We start from the raw sequence: 24,923 nt of genomic DNA on the forward strand, positions 1-24,923 counted from the left end.
CGATTTAAAAACTGTATTAAATTCTACCTTAAGAGCTTATTGTTCACACCTCACTCAACCACAATTGAAAGTCCTGCAATATTGATGTTCGGGAGAGCAATGAACAATCAAGATCCCTCAATGGACCAATCAGAAAACGAAGGATGATAGAGCAAATCATGAGAAGGACTTGGTTCATAAACAAAAGATCAAATTTAAGCTAAAAAAAGATGACATCCGAAAAACATTGTCTCCAGAAGAGGTGATCATGTGCTTGTGGAAAAGAAAATCTGATGCTCCATTTGATGCAGAACCTTTTCAAGTGATGTCTACCAAACGACACATGGTGATTGCCCATGCCCTGGGAAATATATTACCATTTTACCAGAGACTCTTCCTACTTATAGAGTTTAATTAAACACGTATAGAGTTTAATTATTGCTCATCAGATCTACATGTTTCAGGAGAGAATGATTCTGATATACCAGTGATTGCTGTTGCCTCACCACCGTCAACGCAGATCTTGGACATTGAGGGTGACAGTTTCTAGTTTCCAATTACCAGATCAGGTCAATCAATTAAAGAGCCACAAAGAAAGATTGATTGAATAGTATATATATATATATCATGTGATCAAGGCCTCTAGGGGCTGAAACGCGTCATGGCGGCAGAGCATGAATAAAGAAAAAATCTCTTCCACGGAGCCAAAGTCCCCTCTCCAATAGTGCTTCTCAAAGCTCTGTTTCTGTTGATCACATAATATAATTGCCAGCTTTGCTGTCAAGCCAGACCTACAAAATAACAGGCTTGCTCATGTAGCATGATAAAAAAAGATGATCACAGCTGTAAGGAAGATAAGCACACTTTCTGTGGAAGTAGTACACAACTTTCGTCTAATGAAAAGCAGTACTACTCAGGTGAACTAGCATCTGGGCGAAGCTTAGTCCTGCTCTGTAGTACTCCTGAAAGCTTTCTTTTTTAATCAATTACGGTCTAGCAGCAGCTGTGCTGTCAAGTCAGACTAAAATAAAGAAATATTATGTCATGTTAATATTTTGTAAAGTGCACGAATGCCAATCTGCGTCTTGGCACTAGTGTCAAGCATTAACCTTTAGGAAGAAGGTGGCAGAATGAGGTATTTAAGCGGTGGAGGGAAAAAACAGGTTTTCAGTTGTTTTCTGAATTTTAGGAGATTTTGGAATGGTCGGAGGTGGTCAAGCATCGCATTCTACCATTTGCACACTATAACACCCTGTGCATTCTTGGCTAAGAAGTTATGGTAGTGTGCGTCAAAGGTGTAATTTGTCTACTGCCCGTTATGTTCTGTGATTTTAGGCACATACGTCTGTAAATGGGGAAAAGTGCACTAGGTGTCCAAGAAAGGCCTACCAGCGTTGGCTACAACGTTAAATTAATCTGGCTATATATGTCACAAGACACCGAGTCACTATCAGCGATGATAGGAGGGAACGAAAACGAAAGCCAATACTTGTCACTGAGCGAATAAACATCTATGCAAAACATCCTCTCCCAATGAGCGCTAGTCACTTTTATAGCCCCGTTGTTGTCGTTATGTGGGCGAGGCCTGTTTTGTGCTTCTTTTTCCTCGTTTGAGCTTTTAGGGCTAGCTTTTGTGCTTGTTTCCACAGGCCGTCCTAGCCACTCTGAGCCTCCTGGAGCGGCAGGATTCCCAGCCCGGTGCCTTCACCGCCGTCCAGGCCATGGCTGAGTATCCGGAGGAGCTGCGCAGCCTGGCCCCGGAGCACGTGCTGGAGCGCGTGCGGGACGACGGGCTGGTGACGGTCACGTCCATCGAGCAGGTGAGCGCTTCAGGCAGAGGTGTCATAGGCAGCTGGCTAGAGCTGGTGTCTGAGCGCTTGCGGTGAGCCTCTGGGGCTTGTAGTTTTGTTGTCTTCCCTGGGACGAGGAGAGTAGTAGAAAAGGACTACAGCTCCCAGGATGCGAGGTTCCCTCATGAGCTACAACGCTCCCAATTGTCATGGTGTTTGAAATGTGGCTTTTAGGTGTATCCAGGCCCCGGACGCTTCAGGGGGGCTAGATCCGTGAGGGATGGAGTGGTCTACGTATCGCACCGCATGAGGAGAGGCATGGCTCAGGCTATGGCCTCTGGTGCAGAGCTGTAGGGGCATGTGGTCATGAAGTAGGCAGCTTGGGAGGTTAAGAGGGCGTGTCCGTGGCTGAATCTGAAAGGATGGAGAGGTTAGCCCTGAGGTTCAATTTTTATTTATTTAATGCGATTTTATATAGCGCGAACTTTACCCGAAGGTTTCAGAGCACTTTACATAAGAACCAGTTGCAAAACATAAGGACTTAGGATTACATGCGTTACATAAAAGATACAAACAGAAACAATTGCAAATGTACAAGATGTAAAGTCTCACAAGGGAGAGATACAAAGAGAAAGAAAAATAGCAAATGTACAAATAGTAAAATCACTCAAGGAAGAGATACAAATGGATATACTCTAAGAGTCACATGGGAATGGTAGAGAGTACAAAGGTCTACTGCATTTACTAATCGGTCGCAAATATAACTGTTGGTTCCTGTGTGTGTTTTGGTATTTGCACCAGTATCAACCACCCAGGTAAAACTATTCTTGGAAATGAATGCTTGGAAATAGATTCGCTACTCTTGAAGGTTTCTGTCCAGCAGGCTGTATTTCCTATGCGAATTCAGAAAATCCGAAATTAGCACCTTGTAAACACCAACGTCCACGTCATTATGGACACTGTGTCCAGTCCTGAACTTTTCACCCAAACATCTTTGATTTCAGTGTTGTTAGTCTAAATGCGTAACTGAAAGTAAAACAAAAGTATAATCCCCAGATAATGCATTAAGCAATCACATAAGTCCAGGAATGGAAACGGTGTCAATGGTGACTTGGAGGGAGGTGGTCACCTAAACTTCTGAAGAGAAATTGTGAGCCTTTGCATTGATACTATAAACAATTAGTGGTGGAGTTCAGGCACAGGATGGGGACGAGAATAAAATCATCTTTTATTTTATGCGGTTTTATATAGCGCAGACTTTACCCGAAGGTGTCAGAGCGCTTCACACTAGGAACAGATAATACATGAGGAGAACATTACAAGTGAACATTACAAATTACAAAAGCAAACGTTAAGTTACATTAGGCAAAAATGACAATTGTGAGCAAACAAAATACAAGAGGTAGCAAACGGTGCATTACAGGAGGAAAAAGTGACATGTGTGCAGGTTACAACAGCGTACAAAGTACAAGTAGAGGTATAATACTGCAATAAAGGGCAGACACTCAAGCACAAGAACAAACGTTACATAGGCAATGGTGGCACTTGTGCAAGTATCTAAAGCAAACAAAATGTAAGAGGTAGCAAACAGTGTGTTACAAGAGAAAAGTGATGTGTGCATGTTACAAACGAGTACCAAACACAGGTAGAAAGATAATACTGCAATAGCTGAAAGAACACACTGGGAAGGCACTTCCATAGTCATGGAGAAAAGGATTTTCTATAATGGAGGGTCTTCCTTCAGATAATAGAGAGGGTATGAATTACATTTGGAAGTGTCTTTGAAGGAGGAGAGCTTTGAGGTCCGTTTTGAAGGCCTAGGAGGAGGTGGTGGTCTGGAGCGGAGGCGGAAGTGAGTTCCAGATTCTCACTGTGTTGCTTGAAAAGGATTGGGCCATCGATCTTTCCTTCATGAGAGTGGGAGGTTCAAGCAGTACATTTTCCACATTACGTGATGGTCTAGAGACTCCTGAGGGTTTCAGTTTATTCGCCAGGTTGCAAGGAGAGGAGGAGTGCAGGGTTTTGTGGGTGATAGAGGCAGTCTTGTAGATAGATCTTGCCTCGATGGGAAGCCAGCAGAGAATGGATAGCATGGGTTTGGTGTGGTCACTTCTTTAGGCCCCATAATTGAAGCGAGCTGCTGAATGGAGAATAGATATAAGGGGGGGACAGGTGGGAGTTAGGGAGGCCAGTGAGAAGAGAATTGCAGTAGTCCAGTCCGGAGAGGACCAGCGATTGGACCAGAGTTTTAAGTTCTTGCTCCGGGAAGAAGCGACGAATTCCCCAAACAGGGCAGTTGGTATCGAGCAGACTTTGCAATGGAGTTGATGTGGGAGATTAGATTGAGTTTTTTGTCGAGTATAACACCCAGGGATTTTGCGCTGTCAACAATGATGGGTTTATTGTTAAGTAGATTCAACTGATCATCCATGATTGCACCGGGGCAGGAGAGAGTGAGGAGGAGGAATTCAGTTTTGGAGGGATTCAGAATCAGTTGATGTGTTGACAACCAGTTTTGAATGGAGTCCAGAGTAGAGCTTAGGACGGAGAGATTGTGAGTGGAGGAAACTTTGAGGTAGATTTGAGTGTCGTCTGCGTAGAGATGATAGTGGACCCCAGATTTACTTAGGAGATCTGCCAGTGGTTCTGAAATAGAGATTGAACAGCGTGGGTGCAAGTATAGAGCCTTGAGGAACACCTTGACCTACCGCCGAAGGATGTGAAAGACTGTTCGCTATTTTGATAATTTGGGATCTATCAGAGAGGAAGGAAGCAAACCATTTAAGCACAGTGCCCTCCATGCCCATTCTCTGTTGAAAAGTGTTGAGGAGAGTGTTGTGATTGACAGTGTCAAAGGCTGCAGAAAGGTCAAGGAGAATTAGAAGACCAGACTCTCCTGAATCGAGTATCTGCAGCGCGTCATCAATCACTTGCAGCAGGGCTGTTTCAGTGCTGCAGTTTTGGATGAAGCCGGACTGAAAATTGTCAAGTAGATCATTGTCCTTGAAATGACGAGACAGTTGTTTCGCTACACATCTTTCTGTGATCTTCGCAAGAAAGGGTAGGATAGTGATGGGGCGGAAGTTGTTGAGGTCATTCGGATCAGCAGTGGGTTTTTTAAACCGAGGGGTGACCTGCCCAGTTTTGAAGGGGACAGGAAGGGAGCCTTGACAGAGGTAGAGGTTGACTAAAGTGGTCCAAAAGGGAAGAGAATGGGTATAGAAGTCAATGGCAATGGCACTAGGGATGGGGTCAAGAGAATGGTTGGAGGGCTTTGTTTCGCAGATGCAAATGATGACGGCATCTTCAGAGATGGGGGTCAAAGATCTGCTAAATGACTAGTGATTTGCGCCCCTATGGAGGGATAGGATGAGCGACCTGCTCCACCAGTGATTTTCACTTTTTCCTCGAAGAATACAGTGAAATCCGCTACTTTCTTTGTTGAATCCTCCAGCTTGGAGGTTGGGGGAGAGCAGTTAGTATTCTTGATGAGATCAAATAGTTTTAGGGGCATAAGACCACGCCAAGCAGCCACCGTGGTCTGATGATGCAACAGTGATAACAAAAGCCATTGATGGCCCAGCCTTGAAAATAAAAGTTCAGTTAAAGGGTAATGTTACCAGCTACCTCTTAGACTGGAACTTTTCATGTTCTGTGGTGCAATTTCCCTGTGCATTGAGGGAGTAGAAGTTATTGGTTTATTTAAAAGTAGTTTATTGCTTGGACCAGACTTCAAGAACATTGAAGTGCTGTACAGAAACAAAATAATGCAGTACAGAAAAAGTAGAAGCTGTGCAACCAAACATCCTCCTAGAAAGACCTGCATACAAATAGTGTTACAAGCAGAAGTGGTAAATATGACCAAGCAAATAATCAATGACATTGTAAACATTGGGGTTGTGTTAAAACCAGGGAAATACAAAGCATAGTTATGATTTATATTAAAATGAATCAGGATTGCTTCACAAGTAGAGATGGGTGACAAGAGCCTTTCATGTGCACAGGGTTCTAAACTAATATTGTAGAATATATGTTCTGTAACAACATTTGCCAGAATTAAATGGCATCTGAGGTTGAGAGGAGGGATCACTAGTTAAGAAATTCAAAGTTCCTTGTCTGCATCACATGGCTAGTATAAGCATGAGGGAGTTCTGGAGAGCCAAGTTCATTAGTTTTAGTTTGAGATTTAGAGAATGCTGTAGGGAGTTGATGGTGGGGTTGATGCTTTAGAAGTGTGCTGGAAGTGGGATATTAATATGCACAGGATCTGGGGCCATGGACCAGAGAAGATTCTGGCCTGATGGCCAGTTGATACTTTGGAACATATTTTGGAAGATGAGGACGAGGTATGCAGGCACTGTAGAAGACTAGGGAAATGCAGCAGCGGCCAGGGAGTAGGTGTATATGGATTTAGAAAAGTTTGAAGGGGTCTTACAGAAGTAGTTCGAGAGGATACAGAAAAATCTTTAGGCAAAGTTTCCTCAGCCCCGCTTGGTGGATCATCCTGAAACTTTCCAAGAAGAAGCTGAGGTTGATGACACATTTTTGGGGGGAATAGTTTCATGAAGAATTGTTAAGCTGGCAAAGTTATTAGCAAACCCCAAAATATTTTTTTAATGAAAATGTGGTCATAATTGTAACGACCCAGTGTTGACCCCCACTGGGTAGTATATATGTTTCAACAACTTATTGAAAATTTACTTTGATTTATGCCACTCCAAACCTTTTCATTTCGCCCTCTTCTCCAGAGTGTAAAAAAAAGTGTGTGCTGTATTAGGCATACGAACGCCGCTTCATGGAAAGTAACACTGCATATCTGTGCTGTTCCAGGCAGAAGTTAGTCCATCAGTTAATTTTGATCTATTTGACATGCCTGCATGTTTTTTATGAAGTTATTAGTATTGAAGAACTGGTTTAAATGTAAGCACCATTTACTTCTAATGTGGTGGCTTGATTCTAATTCATACTAAGTGATTGGAATAGTCAGCCCTTTTACTCAGCAGACAATGGGGCCCATTGTGAGGAATAGAAGCAAGTAAACGCGAGCAGAGTGGCAGGATCAACTAGCTTTTTGTAGTGGAACTCACCTTCTCTTGAAGATAATTGTAGCTCGATTAGCTGTAATGTCAATACCTTGTAAAATATCTTAAATATCAAATTAAGGAAAGCAGATGAGCGATGGCGATACCCTCCACACCTGGCAGATTTGGAGGGATTAAGTCCTGCTGTGATACCATGGGAAATATCATTCACCGTATAGTATTTAAAGAGACTTCTGCGTGATATTGAAGAAATCAGAATGTGAATATGGATTTTAAAGTTGGGAGAATTTAGAACTCAGACAATTAAAATGAGTTATGTAAACCTGGAGAGTGATAGCAGATGACCCAGACTGTTTCAAGAAGCCTCGAGGCTTCTACTGCCACATAAATTGCTCCATAAACAATTGATAACGATAGAAAACTGGAACAAATGAGATCATTCTGAACTTGGTGTTTTTCTGTGTGATAAGAACCTTCGAAGATGTAGTATAGAACGCCTGGTAAGATGAGCAGAAGCATTTCCTATGGGCCTGACTATCCTGCAAGAGGAATAAAGAATCAAACCTTCTGTGTCCTGTTGTTGCAAACAGGACTAATGGTACAGTTGCCATTGTTGAGCCATCCCTTATTCTCACCACAGTTATTTACCTATTACAGTTTTGTGATGAGTGGCCGAACAAAGTATTTGCACATTCTTGAAAATGTCTCACTACAGAGGATTATATTGTCTTGTCTTTCATATTTCTATTTGGATGTAAAGACACACTTGAAAGTGAACCATGGAAAAAAGTAAGATTTGGAAACCAAATATATTGAGGGGGAAAACGTATTTTGACCCAGAATCCTTGTTCTTGGATTGTTTATCCTGGTTCTTAAAACAAAATGGGTGACATAGATACAACCCTCAGTATATTGAACATAATCTACTGTCACTCGCATTGCAAGTGAATTACAACCACACAGCAAATGAGAAATTCTCTTGCAGGCCTCGAAAAACCATCAAACTTTTACTAGACCTGCAAGTCTAGTGACTTAAGTGATCTACTCAACCTACTTTTAATGTTCTTGACCCATAAACTGGTTTTAAATGATCAGATCGTGGGCAAATATTTTAATTTATTGAGCTGCCTTTTTTCTTCATGATCACATATGATCGCACCTCCAAATGTGCGAGTTCAGCATGTCAGCTGTACAAAAAACTCTTGTTTGATTTAATAGACTAAACTTGTTTTTCCATTATGTAATGCAAATCTAGCCACTAGGGTATACACATGACCCTGACTTGCCTCTTAGTTCATTAACCCCTTGCATGCTGCGCAAATGTTCGCGCCGTGCAGGAGTTTTAAACAGGGTACCGGATTATGACGGCCTCCAGCTGTCGTGCGCACATGCCCACCGCATGACGGCTGGGGGCCGTCCCGAGCACCGAAGGGGTTAACAGCATTGTCATCAGAGCGGGGGCAGGAATGTTTCTCAATCATGTTTAAAAACGATTACTTTTAATAAATACATAACTCAAGCATGAAGTGGTAGCGCACACTCATTTATAATCAACAGAGTTAACATTGAAATGGCCACAAACCTTCCCACTGACATGCGGCTTTACTAATAAAACTATATAATGTACAAACAATGTTGGGAAATAGAGTTTCTGCAAATGTGTAATTTGAGCATCATCAAGTAAAGTGTTCTGGTTTATTTTGCTCCTATTTAACTCTTTGTTTGCATCACACTTCTTAATTACATAAAAATGTGCTTTTGTAGTTACCAATGTATTTTGAAATATTTGTAATATTAATTTACAGGCTATATATTTAAATGTTATTTGTTAGTTTTCTGACATCTTCAGACGGCTTAACACAAAAAGAAAGGGGGAGGAGGATATTACCTTACTTCGACCTCCTCAGGGTAAACCTCATCACACACAAAGAAGTGAGGACTGTAGAGTCACAATTTTTAGATTAAGTACAAAGTGCAATGCTTTGTAAGAACTGCCCTCACCCACAACAAATTTTGGCATGCTTCATCATACGGCTGATGCGACCCTTCTGTGCAAACCAACGCTAGAGGTGGAGCAATAGGGTGGGGAAGACAGTACAAACACAAAGAAAAGGATCCAGAAAATAATAAGTGCAGATATTAAGTCTGAAACTAACTAAGGGATATCCTCACAATAATTTCATCCTGGACTCCCTTGTTAGGGTTAAAAAGGTATCTCCCTACCAAAGGATGGTGGTGAGTGTATTTAAGCACCTCCGTTCTGCATACAGGTCAACATGTTTCTGTCGGGTTGCGTTTCTCTCCCGGCTTTCGTCAGGACTGTCGGATCCCTGTACTCAATCCCTTTCTATTTATTTACAAATTGTATATCTAATTACTCCACCTGTTAATTTTAAGTATGGTGGGTTCCACACGAATCCTGACGAAAGCTGGGAGAGACACGCAATCCGGCAGAAACATGTTGACCTGTATGCAGAACGGAGGGGTGACAGCTGCTTAAATACACTCACCTCCCCACCATCCTTTGGTAGGGAGATACCTTTTTAACCCTAACAGGGGAGTCCTGGAATAAAATTATTATGAGAATATCCCTTAGTTAGTTTTAGACTTACTATCTGCACTTTAATATTTTCTGGATCCTTTTCTTTGTGCTTGTACTGTCTTCCCCACCCGATTACTCCACCTCTAGCATTGGTCTGCGCAGAGGTGTTGCAGCAGCATTCTGATGAAGCATGCCACAATTCGTTGTGGGTGAGGACAGTTTTTAAAAAGCATTGCACTTTGCTACACTTTGTACTTTATCTCAAAACTGCGACTCTACAGTCCTTACTTTTTTGTGTGATGATCTTCAGAAGGCTCACTTGACAAAAACCTCTAACTCTAGTAATAGAGAGAGAGAGAGAGAAATAAACCTATTTTTCCAAAGCAGCTATTAGTTAAGGAAAACTGACATTTGACCTCTTTCCTTGGACAGACAGCAAATGTGTCAACGTAAAAACAAGATTTAATGGCATCTTTATTGCTCATTCACTTTCTGAATGAACAGAACATCTGTTCCGTTTCAGCTTCAGTTTACTCGCCTGATTGGACTAGAAGGTGCTGAAAATATCTCTACCTGATCAAACTTTAGTAGATTTTTCGCGCCTGTCTTGCCAGTTCTTTGGTTGCGTCGATCTGATGTATATCCCTGCAGGTACTAATTGGGCCTCATAAAAATTTTACTGGACCTACAGGTCGAGTAACTTGAATAAGCCACTCGACCTAACTGTAATGCACTTGACCCGTAAAATTGTCTCAAATTGTGTGATAATTTGCAAATATTTTATTTGACAATCACCTTTTTTCTTCATTCTCAAAAATTAGGATGCCTTCAAATATGTGAGTTCAGCAATTCTGCTGTGCAGAACTCTTTTCTGTGATTAAGTATAGACGAAACGTTTGCTCCATGTATAATAAGAATATAGACCACATATAGGGTACACATAATCCATGACTTTCCTCTCCCTTTACTAATAGCATTCCCATCAGGGCAGGGGCAGGAGTGTTTCTCAGTTCATGTTTAAACACTGACTTTTAATGAATTAATTACTAAAACGTGATGTGGGAGTGCACATACAGACAGTAAAATTCCAAGAAATGGCCAAAAACCTTCCCAACACTTCACTTTTCATAAATATATTGCTAAAACAGGATGTGGTAGTGCACTGTCATTTACAGATAGCGCTTCTTTCATTGGAATGGTCTCAAAACGTTCCCACTGACACATAGTTTTACTTATAAAATCTATATGGCGCATACACCTGTTTGAAAATTAGGTTTCAAAAAAATATTTAAAATTTGCCCATCATCAAGTAAAGTGTTTAATTTGTTTTGTTCCTATAAAAATCTTCTTTTCATCACAGAATGTTGAAAATGTGTCTGCTTAACTTGGGAAATCTATTTGAAATGTTTGAACAGTTCACATATTAGCTATTTCAGTGTTATTTGGAAAAAGCCAGAAATCTTACAGCCTTTTACTTCACATGCTTTGCACAGCCCGATTGTCACGTAGTTCACTTTACAAAATCCTCTAACTTCAGTCACAGAAAGAAAAGTAAATGTAGGAAGATAAACTGACTTTAGACCACTGTCTCTGAAAGCTGAGCAAATGTGACAAGATTTAAAGGCATCGTCATTGCTCATTCACTTGTGAATGAGCATACCTGTTGTCGGCTCACCAGTACGGGTGAGTAGGCCCTAAAAATAGCTTGTCCTGATTAAATCGGGTTTACCATAGTGAGTGGATTTTTCGAGCCCTGTACTGAAATATATTTTGAAATGTTTGTACAGTTGACTTATTAGATATTTATATGTGTGTTAGAAAAAACCTGACACTCTGCAGCCTTTTGTTTCACACTTTGTACAGCACTTTACAAAATACTGGAACTCTGCAGTCAGGGAAGCTAAAGTAATCGTAAACTGACTTCTGAACACAAAGCAAATGTGACAAGATAAAAATAAGATTCTTTATTGCTCCTTCTCTTTCTGACTGAACAGAACACATGTTCTTTGTCAACTCTCCTAAATGGGTGAGTAGGTCCTAAATATAGCTCGACCTGATAAAATCTCACTTGCCATAGCAAGTGGCCGAATAGATTTTTTGAGGCCTGATATTCGCTTGAAGGCTAAATATGAAAGCACATCTGTGTTCATTTTTAACACTCTGTTTCATACATTTGTAGAAAAAAGTACTGGAAAAGGTGTCTACAGCTGAAATTGTAGGTAGCAGATGATTGGGAGAACTCTCTAAAAAGTGCCTTTTTTTTCAGCAGTATATTTCAGCTCACAAGCATTTTTAGTTTAAAGCTACTTACTGAAGAGGCTGTTACTAAGGAAGCCACTAGATGAACAAAAAGCCATTTAGGTTTGATCAACCAGATAAGCTAGCAACATACTTGCAGGTAAGCCTATTGTCGACGCAATCGCATGTGGCTAAGGGTTTCCAGGAGGAATATTGTGAACAACTAGTCTTCCTAAATAAGAATGTAAAAATACATTATATCTAGTGCCATGAATACTTTTTATGACCTTATCCCATTCTATGTCTTAGAGGTTCAGGATTTTTTTAAACCCTTCTTTGGTGTTTTTGCAAGCACCAAAATTGCTGACCACTTTGGAAAACGTAGGCCTAATGCTTTTGGAAAACCTAGGCCTCAAGGGATTTGCGGTTTCCAAAACAACCTGTGCAGACGTGCCTTTGTGCATTAGGAGGACGTTTCTTAGGGTTGTAATTCTGTACTCCCAAGGCTAATGTTTTTCAAAGTATGTCTCCGCACTGAAAACGGGTTTATATTGACAGCCCCCCCTCCCCCCCCCAAATGAAATGTGAAACTTTCCCCAGCAGGACCAACGTCATGCCAGTATTCAGTTAGAGACCTAATGGTGCTTATTACGTTTCTGTCCTTTGTATCTTGCACATTCGACCTTTAAATATAGACGGTGCTCAAATGAACCTAAAATGGTTCTGAGCTTCCTTTGCAAGTAGTTAATGATGCAGCCTGGGGGTTATGTTCTGGTCTTGTTTGCAGATTATTTGTTTGTAACTCATTCGCTGTGTTACAGGTTTATGATTGTGGCGTGAAGAGCCTGGTAGATGCAAATTGCTGCCAGACTGCTCCTTTCTAAATGATACACTCAGACACAATTTTTATATTTTTAAAATGTACATTATTGGTAATCTTGGAACAGCTAATTTGAAAAGAAAATATGTCCATGGCACATGCGGTGACGTATTAATGTGTGAACATCATCAATCTGGCAACACTCTTGAGTGGTGTTCTTCTTTTAAGGTTTGAAGGATATTTATTGATTTTACATATAGAGAAAAAATATTCAGTGCAAAACACCTCCCCTGAATTCAGTATTCTGTGAGGGGGACAACTTAGACAGGGGAGAGAGAAGATCGACATAAGAAATCAAAAATAGTGACCGAGCAGGATAGGGAAGTAGGGAGAGGGTCCGAGGTCCGTAAGCGTTGATAGTCTGTGAGTGGATCGCCTGGTTTAATCTAATGTATGGTGATTGTTGTTCTTGTGTAGGGAGTGTCTACCCAATGGGTGATCGCAAGCTGGATGGTGTGCTCTCCGGTATCAAGTGTCGCATGCGCAGGTATGTTTGGCATGCTAGTTCCCTAAATTCTGCACCTAGGAGTCTAAGACGGGAGCCCCATGTCTTATAAAACTGTGGTAGCTGATTCTCTGAATCCACTGAGTTTTTCCATGCTTAATAAATCCCAGAGTTTGTGAAGCCAATCTATGTGGTGTGGTGTCTTATCTGTGCCCCACCTGCTAAGGAGGATCTGCTTGGCTGTGCACAAGCTCATGCTATTGCGTGACCTCTCAGTGACCTGAGGGGATACGTGAAAGCGTTTGGGAGGCCCAGCAGGACATAGCTCGGAAACATGGGTATGGTAGTGCCAAAAATATCATCAACCGCATCCATTACAGCCTTCCAAAACGTCTGTATTCGGGGCAGCACCACAGGAGGTGTGTTAGTGTTCCCTGTTCTCCACATCCCCTACAAAAAGCTGAGTCTCCTCCCAGCTTCCATTGCGCAGTTCACTCCGGAGTGTAGTACCAGTAGTGCAATATCTGGAGTAGTGTCACCTTACCAACTGTGCTGTCATTTTGGCCTGTTTCTCAATATCCAACCATTCTTTTGTGGTAAATGGCCATTCACATTCCTTCTCCCATCAAAGTTGTGCCAATGACTTTTAAGTCTGTGCTTTGTTTAGGAAAGCATATTGTGCAACAGAAGCAGTTTATCCGAGTACCTAGTGATAAGCCATTTTCCAAATGGTAGGAGGGATCTGCTAGCATGTGTTCTCATGGATGGCTGCGTAACCCAATGCCTGATGGTCAAGTATTGCCAGTATGCTGACGATGGTTTGCCATATCCTTCCCTAAGCTGTTGGAATTCCATTATTCCATTATTCCATTATTCCATTATTCCATTGTGGTGAAAAAGGTCGCCCACTCTCTAACAGTTGGCGCGTTGCCTCGCCTGTAGGCCATATCTCGGAGCGCTGGGGGTAGCCAGGATTCCCAATTATGGAAGTAAGGGGTGAGATTCGGGTGGATCGCTTGAGTTTAACTGCATCCCAGGTGCCTTTTGTGGCCTCGAGCACTGGAGATGCTTATGCCGCCTGGGGAGGGGGAGATGGGGTCTGGGAAGCCAGGGGAGTTTCCATATTATCATCCCAGTGATTGCCTGATCAATGAAACACCAGTGTTTCTCGGCGGTGGGTCTAGTCCACTCCACTCCACTATATAGCGGAGTTGCGCTTCGTGGTGGTAAAGGTTAAGGCAGGTAAACTCCAGTCCGCAAGGGACAGATATGCCAAGTGTTTAGGGACACGAGCCCTCTTGCCAGCCCATACATTTTGCTCATTCAAATGTTGCAGCTTATGAAGAACTTGAGTTTGGGGCAACAGCGGTTCAGTTTGCATTACATAAAGTATCTTGGGAAGCAGAGTCATCATGACCGGTGCTAGCCGTCCAAGCCAGGACAACGTGTGATCTCTCCATTTCTGCAGTTCTGCGTGTGTGTTCGCTGCAGTTAAACCACCCTTAATCTCGAACAGTTGCCGTTCTCTGTCTCTCTGACTGGGTGATGCATTTGTAGACCCAAATTAACGACTTCTCTATCCATATCTAATGCTCTGAGTTACTTTTTTAGCTGCATTGAGTTGGTGGCGGGTCTGGCAGGCCCCTGTCTGATGGTTTGACCCCCCCCCCCCCCCCCCCAGTTTCTTACCCCTTCTCTCAAGTATTAGCTGCGTTGTCCTCCTCTCCGTATTGTAGGGGCAGTTATGGCAATAAAGTGGCCCTGTAATACTGCCGGGGGAGATTGGGCACCCGCATCTCAATCCGTATGGAAGAGTGATCCGAGAGAGTGACTAGGAAAGGAGAAAAGGATTTTGCTGTTTGCCTTGTCACCTGCTTGAGGAAAAGACCTCCAAGGGCTTGAAACTGAACTTGCCACCTGTTCTGAAGTCTCAGGAACACAGACTGACCCTCCCCCCCGCCCCCCCTTCTGCCCCCGTCTATCCCTCTGCATCTGGAGCTGCTGTTTCAGCTGTCACAGAAGGAAATTGCAACAGCGACGCCGAAAGTGCACCAAAGCGGTGGGGACCGCTCGTGAAGAGCACAACGCATCGCCCCGACTTGCACCATATACCTGACGCCATGCCGCACGGACTCCGAAGCCGACATCGAGGCCGCTGCTTACACCAGAGCCGAGGACGCCACTTGTGACGTCCATGACGCAACATCCCGACTCGCACCGTAGCCCTGACCTCACCGATGTCGGTGCTTCATCAACACGGAGCCGATCCTCGACGTGGGTGACTCCTGAATCCATCAACATATCACCGTCGTAAGGAACTGATGCCTCGCCACCATCGTGACGTCACCTCCCCGATACAGTAAGGAACCAACATCTCACCTTCCCTGCACCACAGTAAGGAACAGAGGCTTCACCTCCCCTGGTGTCATATGGAACCAACGTCACTCGGCGCCAGCGAAGCATCACTTCCTGTAGCTGTGCACCTTCTTTGCTTTCATCGTTTCCAAGGTACTGTTCTTTGTGGGCACGGCGCCGCGCACCTCTCCCGACGTCGTTATAACTGCAGGTGGAGTTATTTGTTGCTACAAACTGTATTTTAGTTAATAACCTATTTTTAAGGATATCTTGATAACTGTATTGTGGATTTTTGTTGATTTTGGTTTAGATAAAGATTACTTACTTTTCTAAACTTGTGTTGTGTCCATTTGTAGTGTTTTCACTGTATTACTGTATGGGTTCACAAGTGCTTTACACACTGCCTCTGAGATAAGCCTCTCTGCTAGTGCCAAGCTTCCAAGGGGGTGTGCAGGGGTTATTTTAGGAGTGTATCCCTCTTACCCTGACTAGAAGCAAGGGTCCCTATTTGGACAAAGGTCTGCCACTAGAGGCCCCCATTTCTAGCCCGGACTTAATTGTGTAATTTTCCAAAATTTCACTTAAGAGCAAGGCAAAATGACTGAAATTACTCCAGTTACTCCAGCGCAGTTAACATTTTATCCAGAATATATTTCACGAAATCCAGGTCAATTTTTGCATTTGGTCTTGGAACGTAAGATCAGAATGTATTCTTCGTTTCACAGTGTGAAAGTATGTTCTGTTTTAACCTCTTCCGTGCGTCGTACGGCCCCCGGCTGTCTGACATCACGGTGGGTGTGTGGGGATGACGGCCGGGGGCCGCCCGAACCATGCACTCGTCAAATTTCTTAGCACTGCTGGGGAATTCCGACCACAGCAAAGCGGTTAAGTGTGAAATGGAAATGAAAAGTGAATGCTTTGATGAGATTTGTTTGCCAGCAGACCTAGTTTCAATTTATAGTCTCATTCCCTGAGACACTGCTGCAAATGTTATGAATTTAAAGTAAGATCTGCTTTTTCTGGGGCTCAGTGATGGTGCTTAGTTGAGTGCTCTACAGTGCTTCCTCTTTGACTTTAAAGAGCTTTTGGTTACAATAATTCTTCTGATTATAGTCCTGGCCACTGATTTTGCCGCTGATGCCGCTGGGGTCTTCCCTGTTAATGAATGGTGTGACTCCATAAATTGCAGTAGGATTCCAACTGAACATTGTGTGCCCACCTTGGTTCTAATCTCGCTTTTTGTGTTACCAGTATTGAATAACTGTCCCAAAGATCTACTACCGCTACCCTTAGAGCATCAATCAACTCAGCCACCAGACTCCTCACCGGCACCAAAAGAAACTGCCACATTTCCCCTGACCTCCGCGCCCTCAAATGGCTCCCTTTTGAGGCCAGAATCCACTTGAAAATCGCTGTGATGACACATAAAGCGTTGCATCAAAAAACCCCGAGATACTTAGCAGAGAAATTAGTTCTATCTGGTGGTAACAGATCCATCAGGAGCTCTAACAATTTCCTTCTCAAGCCACAACGGTTCTCCAAGAAGAAGACATACATCCGTACTTTCTCAGGAATGGCACCCAGGATTTGGAACGCCCTACCCCCAGAAACAAGACTTTTATTTTAAATGCTTATTTATTACTTTTTTTGTTTAGGTAGTGCGTGCTCTATGGATGTCTACTCTGTCATAAAGATATGGCCTGTTCAATAATTTTCCTTGAGCAGTCACTTGATTTGCATGTTTTTTTGCTTACAAAGTTAAGAAGTGTGTTCAGGCTGGATTTCTTTGAGATGCAACAAAAATATCCCATCTCCCTTTGTTAAAACTATTTACTGTGAAGTATTTTTCCATGCATTTCTTTTATTTTCTGCTCTTACCACACCAGCTTTATCTTTTGCATCCAAAACACTATTCTTTGGCGGTGCAGATTTACTCTGCTAATGCATTCTGTTGAGACAAGGGACCCCACCCCTACTTCATACTGCAGCCCAGGAAGTTTTGCTTTATTGTGATATTTTCTTTCAAGGACAACGGGATACAAAAAACATAAAGCTGCCCAACTATTACTAAACACTTACCCCCAAAAAACGCCAGACCTATCGGCTTTGCAAATACTTATTTGATACAGGTAGTTCTGCTTAGTTATTGAAAATGATATCTCTCACCTCTCCTGCACATTGTAATGCATTGGTTATGTGACGGAACTTAGCGTCATTACTGTTTAAGGCTTCACAAAGTCTTCTATATGTTGTTGTGGTCTATTTCAGAGCGGTCTGTGGCAATTTAGCTATACCCCTCCAAATGAAGTGTAGATACCAGGTTAGCATCTGAATTTCACACGTTTTAATGAATAATTCCTGATGTTAATGGGTTTTTTCCCCTTTCTTTTTCTTCTTCAACTTTTCCCATCTAAATTGCTTCACGACTCAGGAAAAAGTAGAAGACAAAGTTCAAGATGTTTTTAATTCATTCAAAATCACAGAGAGCTGGTTACGGTGAGTTTACTTTCTTTAGAATATGTAATATGTAATATGTAATAAGCAATAATTATACATTTCTTCTTGTTTGAGTGTAACCTTTTTTCTATGGCAGAAATGTGGTTCTCTGTCCTTGTCATTATAGTTTGGGATCTCGCTTTAAACACTGCAGACCACTCTCCTTATCCTGTTAGACCTTACGGCTGCGTTTGATACCCTGTCTCCCTCAGTGTTAACATCTCGCCTGAGGGAGATAGGGGTTGAGGGGCCTGCACTTAGTTTGCTATCCTCCTTTCTTGGCCAGAGGGAACAGAGTTAAGCTGGGGGAGTTCCTATCTCCATCCCTTCCTGTGCAGTGTGGGGTCCCTCAGGGGTCGGCATTAAGTCCGACCCTTTTCAACATCTATGTGACCCCACTTGCCAGGCTTATTAGATCTTATGGGATGGAGGTAGTCTCCTATGCCGACGACACGCAGATATTGATGTCTCTCGCCCAACCTGTCATCTCGGCTGCCTCCAATTTTAGACACTGTATGGAGGCAGTGGCTCAATGGATGATTTGCAATTCATTGAAGCTCAACGGCGAGAAGACAGAAATTCTGGTGTTCGGAGGCAAGGAGGAAATCTGGTCGGCGGAATGGTGGCCTTCATCTCTGGGAGTGTGCCCTACACCCACTGCTTTGGCTAGGAACCTAGGAGTCATGATTGACCCTTATTTGGGGCTGGGCCAGCAAGTGAGTAGGACTATTTCCACCTGCTGGGGCATAATAAACATCCTGAGGAAAATAAAACATTACCTGTCCCCTCAAGCCAGAAAGCAGATAGTAGTAGCATTAATAGGCTCAAGACTAGATTATTGCAATGCCTTATACCTTGGCATTAACAAGAGTCTTATAATGCGACTCCAAATGGTGCAGAATGCTGCCGCGAAGTTTGTGTTAGATCTTCCTAGGCGGGCCTCTGCTACGGCTGCCAGGAAAGCATTGCATTGGCTTCCAATTGAGGCCAAGATTTCATTTAAGTCCCTCTGTCTGATCTATGGGGCCCTGGCCACGAATAAGTCAGGAGGCCTAAGGGATCTGTTAAATCCATACACCCCCTCCAGATCCCTGCGCTCGGCCAATGAAGTCTTGCTATCAATCCCCCGTGTCCGTAGAGCTAGGTGGGGTGGCAGAGCCTTCTCAACTTTGGCCCCAAGATTGTGGAACTCTCTGCCGTCTGATATTAAAAGCCTTCCCTCAAAGCAAGCCTTTAGAAAGGCCCTTAAGACCTGGCTATTTGCCATAGCCTATCCTTAGCTTTGGTTCTGCCTTTTTTGATTTTCTTTGTTAGGCGCCTTGATGCCCACGGGCTTAGTTGCGCGTTATACATTTCATTTCAGGTTCAAGTTGCTGGTGACCCCCAATTTTGTATGTACCTAGGTACTGCTTTGCAAATAAATATGGTCCTACGGCATTGATGTGCATTACCTCATAGGGTGACTAGTTTGCACTCCTTTGTCAGCTGGTAACTTTTATTCTGCAAATCTCAATTAACATTAGTAAATTTACAACTATTTGACTGTGTCCTAATCTTGTTTTCAAGTCAATAAAATACAGTCTTGTAGTTATAGTACTATTTACATCGAATCAAAATAATATATCAATGATGTGAATTTAATGTCATCTGGTCAGAAACCTTAAAATGAGATATTTTATCCCCAAAGAACTCAGAGAAGAGCAATCGATTTAAATCGTCCAATAAATTTCCCACACAGTGAAATTTATGGAAAAATTGTCACATGATACACAACATGAAACAATATTGTGCGTTATGGTCTAGATTTTCATGTTGGCATCTGAAGCTCTGAGCACATTGTAACCTGTTTTCGCTTCTTAATTAATAAAGCTCAAATGGATCTGTTTGGTCTTTATTCTTGTAATATTGAAATTGGACGGATTGTTTCTGCATTACTATTTAACTTGTAAGCAGGGTAAATACATAAAAAATGGCACTCTTATCTTAGATTTATGGAAATGTCTATTAAGCATATATTTTGCAAGTTGGATATTATTTGCTCAGAAGCATATTGTATGCAAAAGGCATGCATAATTGTTCTAAATACTTAATGCCTAGTCTGTTAACCCAGGCTAGTAATCTTGTTTTGACTCTGCCATGTCCTTCTTCGGAAGGAAGGTGAAACTGGAGACCTAGGGGTCTTTAGAAAATCTTAACTTGTGGGCTGCCACTACACTACCAGATAATCCTCTTCAAATGAGCACCCTTTGATTTGGTGGTCTTTGAAGACATTGTATGGGTTCCTTCTTTTGATGGTTTGGTTGATCATTTGGTCACTCTTCTCATCCTAACTTTGTGTTTGAATTTAAGGTTCTTGTCATGCACTGATGATAATAAAATGAGTTATAGAGCGCCTAGTTACGTCGGCCGAAGTGTCCCAGTGCTAAGGTGTTTTTTTTTTAAAGTGGAACTATTGTTGGATGTTTCCAACGCTGGGGGACCCAACCTTGAAAGATCTGTTGAGTAGGTTACAAGGCTCTGGTAATGGAACTGCTATTTCTCTCTCCAGGACAGCGGGAGATGCAGGATCAAAGGGGCACTTGAGTTAACGGCTGTCAATACCTGGGACAATTCCTCAGATTTGATGGGTTTAAAAGTAGGCATCCTGAGCTATCAACGGGGGGGTTTAAACCATGCACTGAGACATTAATTGATTACATTAAAAGTTTTATTTTTATGGTAGAATGCTCTGGATGAGGCAAGTCTGTTCTTCTTTTCTAGATGGAAAAATAGCTTTGTCGACGGTAGTTAAAGCAGAGCAAATGGATCCCAGTATTTACATTAAAGAACACTCCATTTGTCCACACTTTGAGTCTCTCATCCTTCCTGTGTTATGGTGCAGACAAGAGACAGACTTGGAATGTAACAGGAGGTGGTTGGCTTCAAGAAAAGAAGAAAGTTGCTTGTTTATGGCTCTTTCCAGATTCTTTGATAGGAAAGGAAGGAGAGATTTTAAATATTCATTTTTGAGGGCTTTTTGATCCGCTGATGCGGTTTTAAACAGGGAGATAATTTGAGTGTGTTTCAGTCTATCTGGGATGATTGCAGAACACATGATAAAATGATTTAGGTTGTGAGTGAGAGACCGATTACTTCTGGGACGTTCGACATAATGCCAGTAGTACACAGCTGGAGTGGTGAGTCAGATTTGTTTTCCCTAAGTTGTGAGTAGCTCGTCCTCTGGAAGAATATGTAGAGGGGAGTGTTACCAGAAGACGCAGCAAGTTATCCATGGATAAAATATCATGACACTGTTCCACAGAAGCTGGAATCCCATAGTTGCAGGCTGGATGTAGAGGGAGAGGAGAGCTTTGACTATAAGAAAAAAATGTGTAGGAGGAGTTACTAGTTGCATTGCTTTCTTGGTGTAGTAGGAGGAGAAGGCTTCTTATATTGGGTGATATTTTTTTTTATTGATAGGCAGTTACAGTAGAGACACACATCTTATATATTGTAATGATTTGCAGTAGTCCCTGACTAATGAAGGATTAACTGGAGTGATCCTTTTCCAGGGATGATGACAGTGGAGTAAAGGCTTAGGGTGAAAGGGATTGTTTGTACTAGTGCATTAGAGGGAGTAAAATGAACAGGCAGTCCAGGTTAACGGAAATGTTGGCAAGGTAGAGATCTCCCAATTTGGAAAAAGATAAGCTGGACCTGTGCATTGGAAGTGTGGATTTAAGTGAGACACAATTTACCTCCAGTGAACTGATGAGGAAGCAAATGTCGGGGGAGCAGGGGTCCTCAAGATGTACATAAGCAGGAAGTTAGAGTATTTAAGAATGAAAGGGGCTAAAAGTCTGGAAGCATCTTAGGAAAGTCTGTTTTGGGATAAGAAGGGCGATAGTTCAAAGCACCCTAGTAGCAGGTGGTGTCAGTAAGATGGATGTTGAGAAAACAAGATTTCACCATATAGAGATTGTGAAGTAGGTAGGATGGTGCAGGTATAGAAGGATCCATATTGCCACCTCCCATATCCAAATGTTGAATATGATGGATAGAATCATTAGAAGAGGCTATGTCCGGTGCAGAGGCTTCATTCAAGCAGCCAGGAAATAAAATCCGGATAACGCAGTGAGATAAAATCATAACTATTGAGCTAGTGATCAGGTGGTGATCATATGCTAATAAGGAAGTGGTTTGTGGCGGTAGAGGCTGAGACGCCATGTGCGTCTGCTGGGCAGAGAGACTGTCCTGCGGTGGTAGGAGCGAGCATAGAGATCTGGAGAGAAGGAAAAATGGCAGTGAGGGCAACGCTTACTTGAAGGTTGAGTGCACGGAGAACAAACTGTGAATAAGGATTTACAGACGGAAGCTGAAGTTTGAGAGGCAGGGTCCCTAGCACTGGTCTTGCATAAACATGATTTAATGAAAAGAATAACAAGAGAATCAGTCAATAAAGGAATGAAACACAAAGCGCATCCACTGCGAGGAGCCAGGCACATCTTGTAGAGTCGGAGTACAGGGAAAAGAAAGCACACAGTTCATTTATCGGTGGGTTTCCAGATTCGAGGAGTTTGCTGGAACAGCAAGTGAGGGCCAGAACGAACTTCCACCCGTGCATTAATGTTTTTAAAAAATGCCTCTGTAAGAAAGGGGTGTGGCCTTAAACACTGAACCTACAAATAGCAAAAGTGAGCAGAATTCAAAATCAAACCTGAAGGCCGGGACCACTTGTACCGACTATCATGCACCCTTGACAAACTGCGCTAGGCAGGAACATAACATTCATTAACAGAATAATGAGAAAGCCGGCATAAAAGCAATAAACCACAGAGTTGACCTGTTTTTGGATTTCATTGGTTATGTGTAGTTTTTTTCCAGGCGTCTGTTTCGGACAAAAATATGATGCATCCATTTTTGAACTTTTTTTTTTTTTTTAAGCTACATGCGTTTTGAAATAATAAGATGCTTAGGGATAACTGTGTATCATCATTAGTGTATTGAGCGATTGTCATACCCTCCTTTTTGAAGAGAATACTGAGTAGTACTATAGATGTTAAAGAGCATTGGCATTAAAGTATCGCTTTTTTAATCTCAGAATGGCTGTGTTTTTTACAATTGAGGGCCTATTGATCTAGAGTCAATATTGTGTCAATTAGACTTAAAAGTAACTTTTTCCAGAAGACCGAAATCTTATTTTTCATAGTTTCGTCCTTGTATTTATTATTTCTCACTGCTTTAACACACAAGTTCTGTTCCGCATGTGAATATCTGTACTATTTTATTGTGCTGTTGCGTCTACCTTAAAATCACATTTCAGAAAATGTATGTATAAATTTGTTATGCAGTCCTATTATCTGTATATTATGAACTGCTGCGTGTAGCATCCATAAGATATGCTATCTTGCAACACTCACTTGATTATACTTCTCTCACACCTCCCCCTCCTATTCTGGTGTGTTCACATTTTCGAGCCTGTATTCATGTATCACATGCTCATAAATTGTAAAATATTTCTTGTTGATCTGTTTCATCAATAAATGAATCCAAATTCTTTTCCTTGAAGTAATGAGAATATTCAATTTTTCTTACATTTCTGATAATGTTTCTTTTATTTTAGACTTACTTTGGCCAGAGAGAAACATTTCCACTATCTAAAGAGAGGGCTGAAGCATTTGCCTGACTATGAGGTTGGTTTCTTGTACCTTCCCAGCTCCATTTTTCCAAGCACAAGTAGATCGACTCCCCACAAATACCACTTTTCCTCTCTACAGAACTTTCGAATTTAAATTCTGTCCTATACTTTTATTATAACTTTGGAATGTTGAGCGCTGCATTGAAGACAATGGAGTAGCTCTGCGCTTATAATGGCTGGAATAAACCTGGAACTCCAACATTACCATGTTTGTCTTCATGTTTCTCCCTTTATATTTTAGAACATTCTACCCTTAATGGGTGCAATGTTCTAATAGACTTGTAGCCTTTCTCCCTCGGGCTATACCGATTGTTAAAGGCCTGCTGCACGGGCCTATTACTCTGGTTCAGGGCCTTTAATAACCTGTATTGCCCACAGCAAATTGCTATAAAGCTATAGTAAAGCACTTACAAGTTCGTTTTAATACGGCAGTGACTAATCTGTGTACAGTTGTGAATGTAAAATATACATTGTATGCTATGTATCCCTTCAGAAGCTCTTCTTTATGTTGAAAGTTTCTTGTGTGCATGGTAAATGTATGCTGCATCCCTCTGACAATCCCTCCTGTGCTGTTCTCTCTGCATATTGTTATGGCAGACACACTCACTATCTTAATATTCGACTCCATTTCCTTTTCCACTCGATTGGTCCCTAATGATCTTTCCTCCGCAACGACCCTAGTTGCAATTCACATGCCATCTAAAGCATTAGTCATGAGTTTATTAAGCTTTTTCATGCTTGGTAAAGCATGGAAATACTTACATTTCACCATGCTGCTTAGAATTTTTGTCTCAGCTGTTGGCTAGAAATATTAAGAATATGGTCTCGTTTTGCTAAAGCTGTCAGCTACAGTTGCATTTTTTTATCTTTCCACCCACACCAGGACATTTGCATTTTCCTCTTTCATCTGAATAATTCTCTCTCATAATCAAGTGCTTTGTGATTCTCGCCTTTTCTCTTTTTAATGCATTTCCATTGCTGCCCTAACATATTCCTGAGTGTCGCAACATAAAGCCAGTCCATTCATGAATATTTTCAGTCAATGCGTTCCCTGTTTGCCTGCTAGAGTGTAACAAATGCAGTATTATGAAACCCCTGAAGTAACACAAAGGCTGTGTTTTTCTATTGTCTCAGTGTCTAGATGCCAGCCGTCCCTGGTTGTGCTATTGGATCTTGCACAGCTTGGCACTACTAGATGAACCCATTTCTGAGTCTGCCGCTTCAGAGTAAGTCCTATTCCTTAGAAATGATTTGCACAATGTATTAATGTGAATTACTCAAACTAATTTGCCTTAACTTTGTACCTTGAATGTTAAGCGGAAGTTGCGTCTGTTTAAAGTTCTACTCTACCGGGCACGTATTCGCCCTCTTTTCTCAGTTTAAAAAAAAAAAAGAACATTTTAATTTCAAAAAGTTTTTTATTGGTTGATTCCAGATGGAGCAGTATCTACAATATATCAAATAAAGGACAGACGGAAA

The 24,923-nt window shown here is 42.0% G+C and overlaps 1 protein-coding gene across 1 annotated transcript in view; it reads left to right on the forward strand.

The window, feature by feature from the left end:
• Nucleotides 1-1,555: 1,555 nt before the first annotated feature.
• FNTB (farnesyltransferase, CAAX box, subunit beta) overlaps nucleotides 1,556-24,923 on the forward strand; it is a 150,602-nt gene continuing 127,234 nt past the window's right edge. The window contains exons 1-4 of the mRNA XM_086937107.1: nucleotides 1,556-1,799; nucleotides 17,703-17,767; nucleotides 23,370-23,439; nucleotides 24,579-24,670. Of these exons, the coding sequence (XP_086793233.1) occupies nucleotides 1,701-1,799; nucleotides 17,703-17,767; nucleotides 23,370-23,439; nucleotides 24,579-24,670 (326 nt within the window). The 5' untranslated portion in view covers nucleotides 1,556-1,700. The remainder of the gene's footprint in view (nucleotides 1,800-17,702; nucleotides 17,768-23,369; nucleotides 23,440-24,578; nucleotides 24,671-24,923) is intronic.

This window comes from Lissotriton vulgaris, chromosome 9, assembly GCF_964263255.1.
Source record: "Lissotriton vulgaris chromosome 9, aLisVul1.2, whole genome shotgun sequence".
Lineage (NCBI taxonomy): Eukaryota > Metazoa > Chordata > Amphibia > Caudata > Salamandridae > Lissotriton > Lissotriton vulgaris.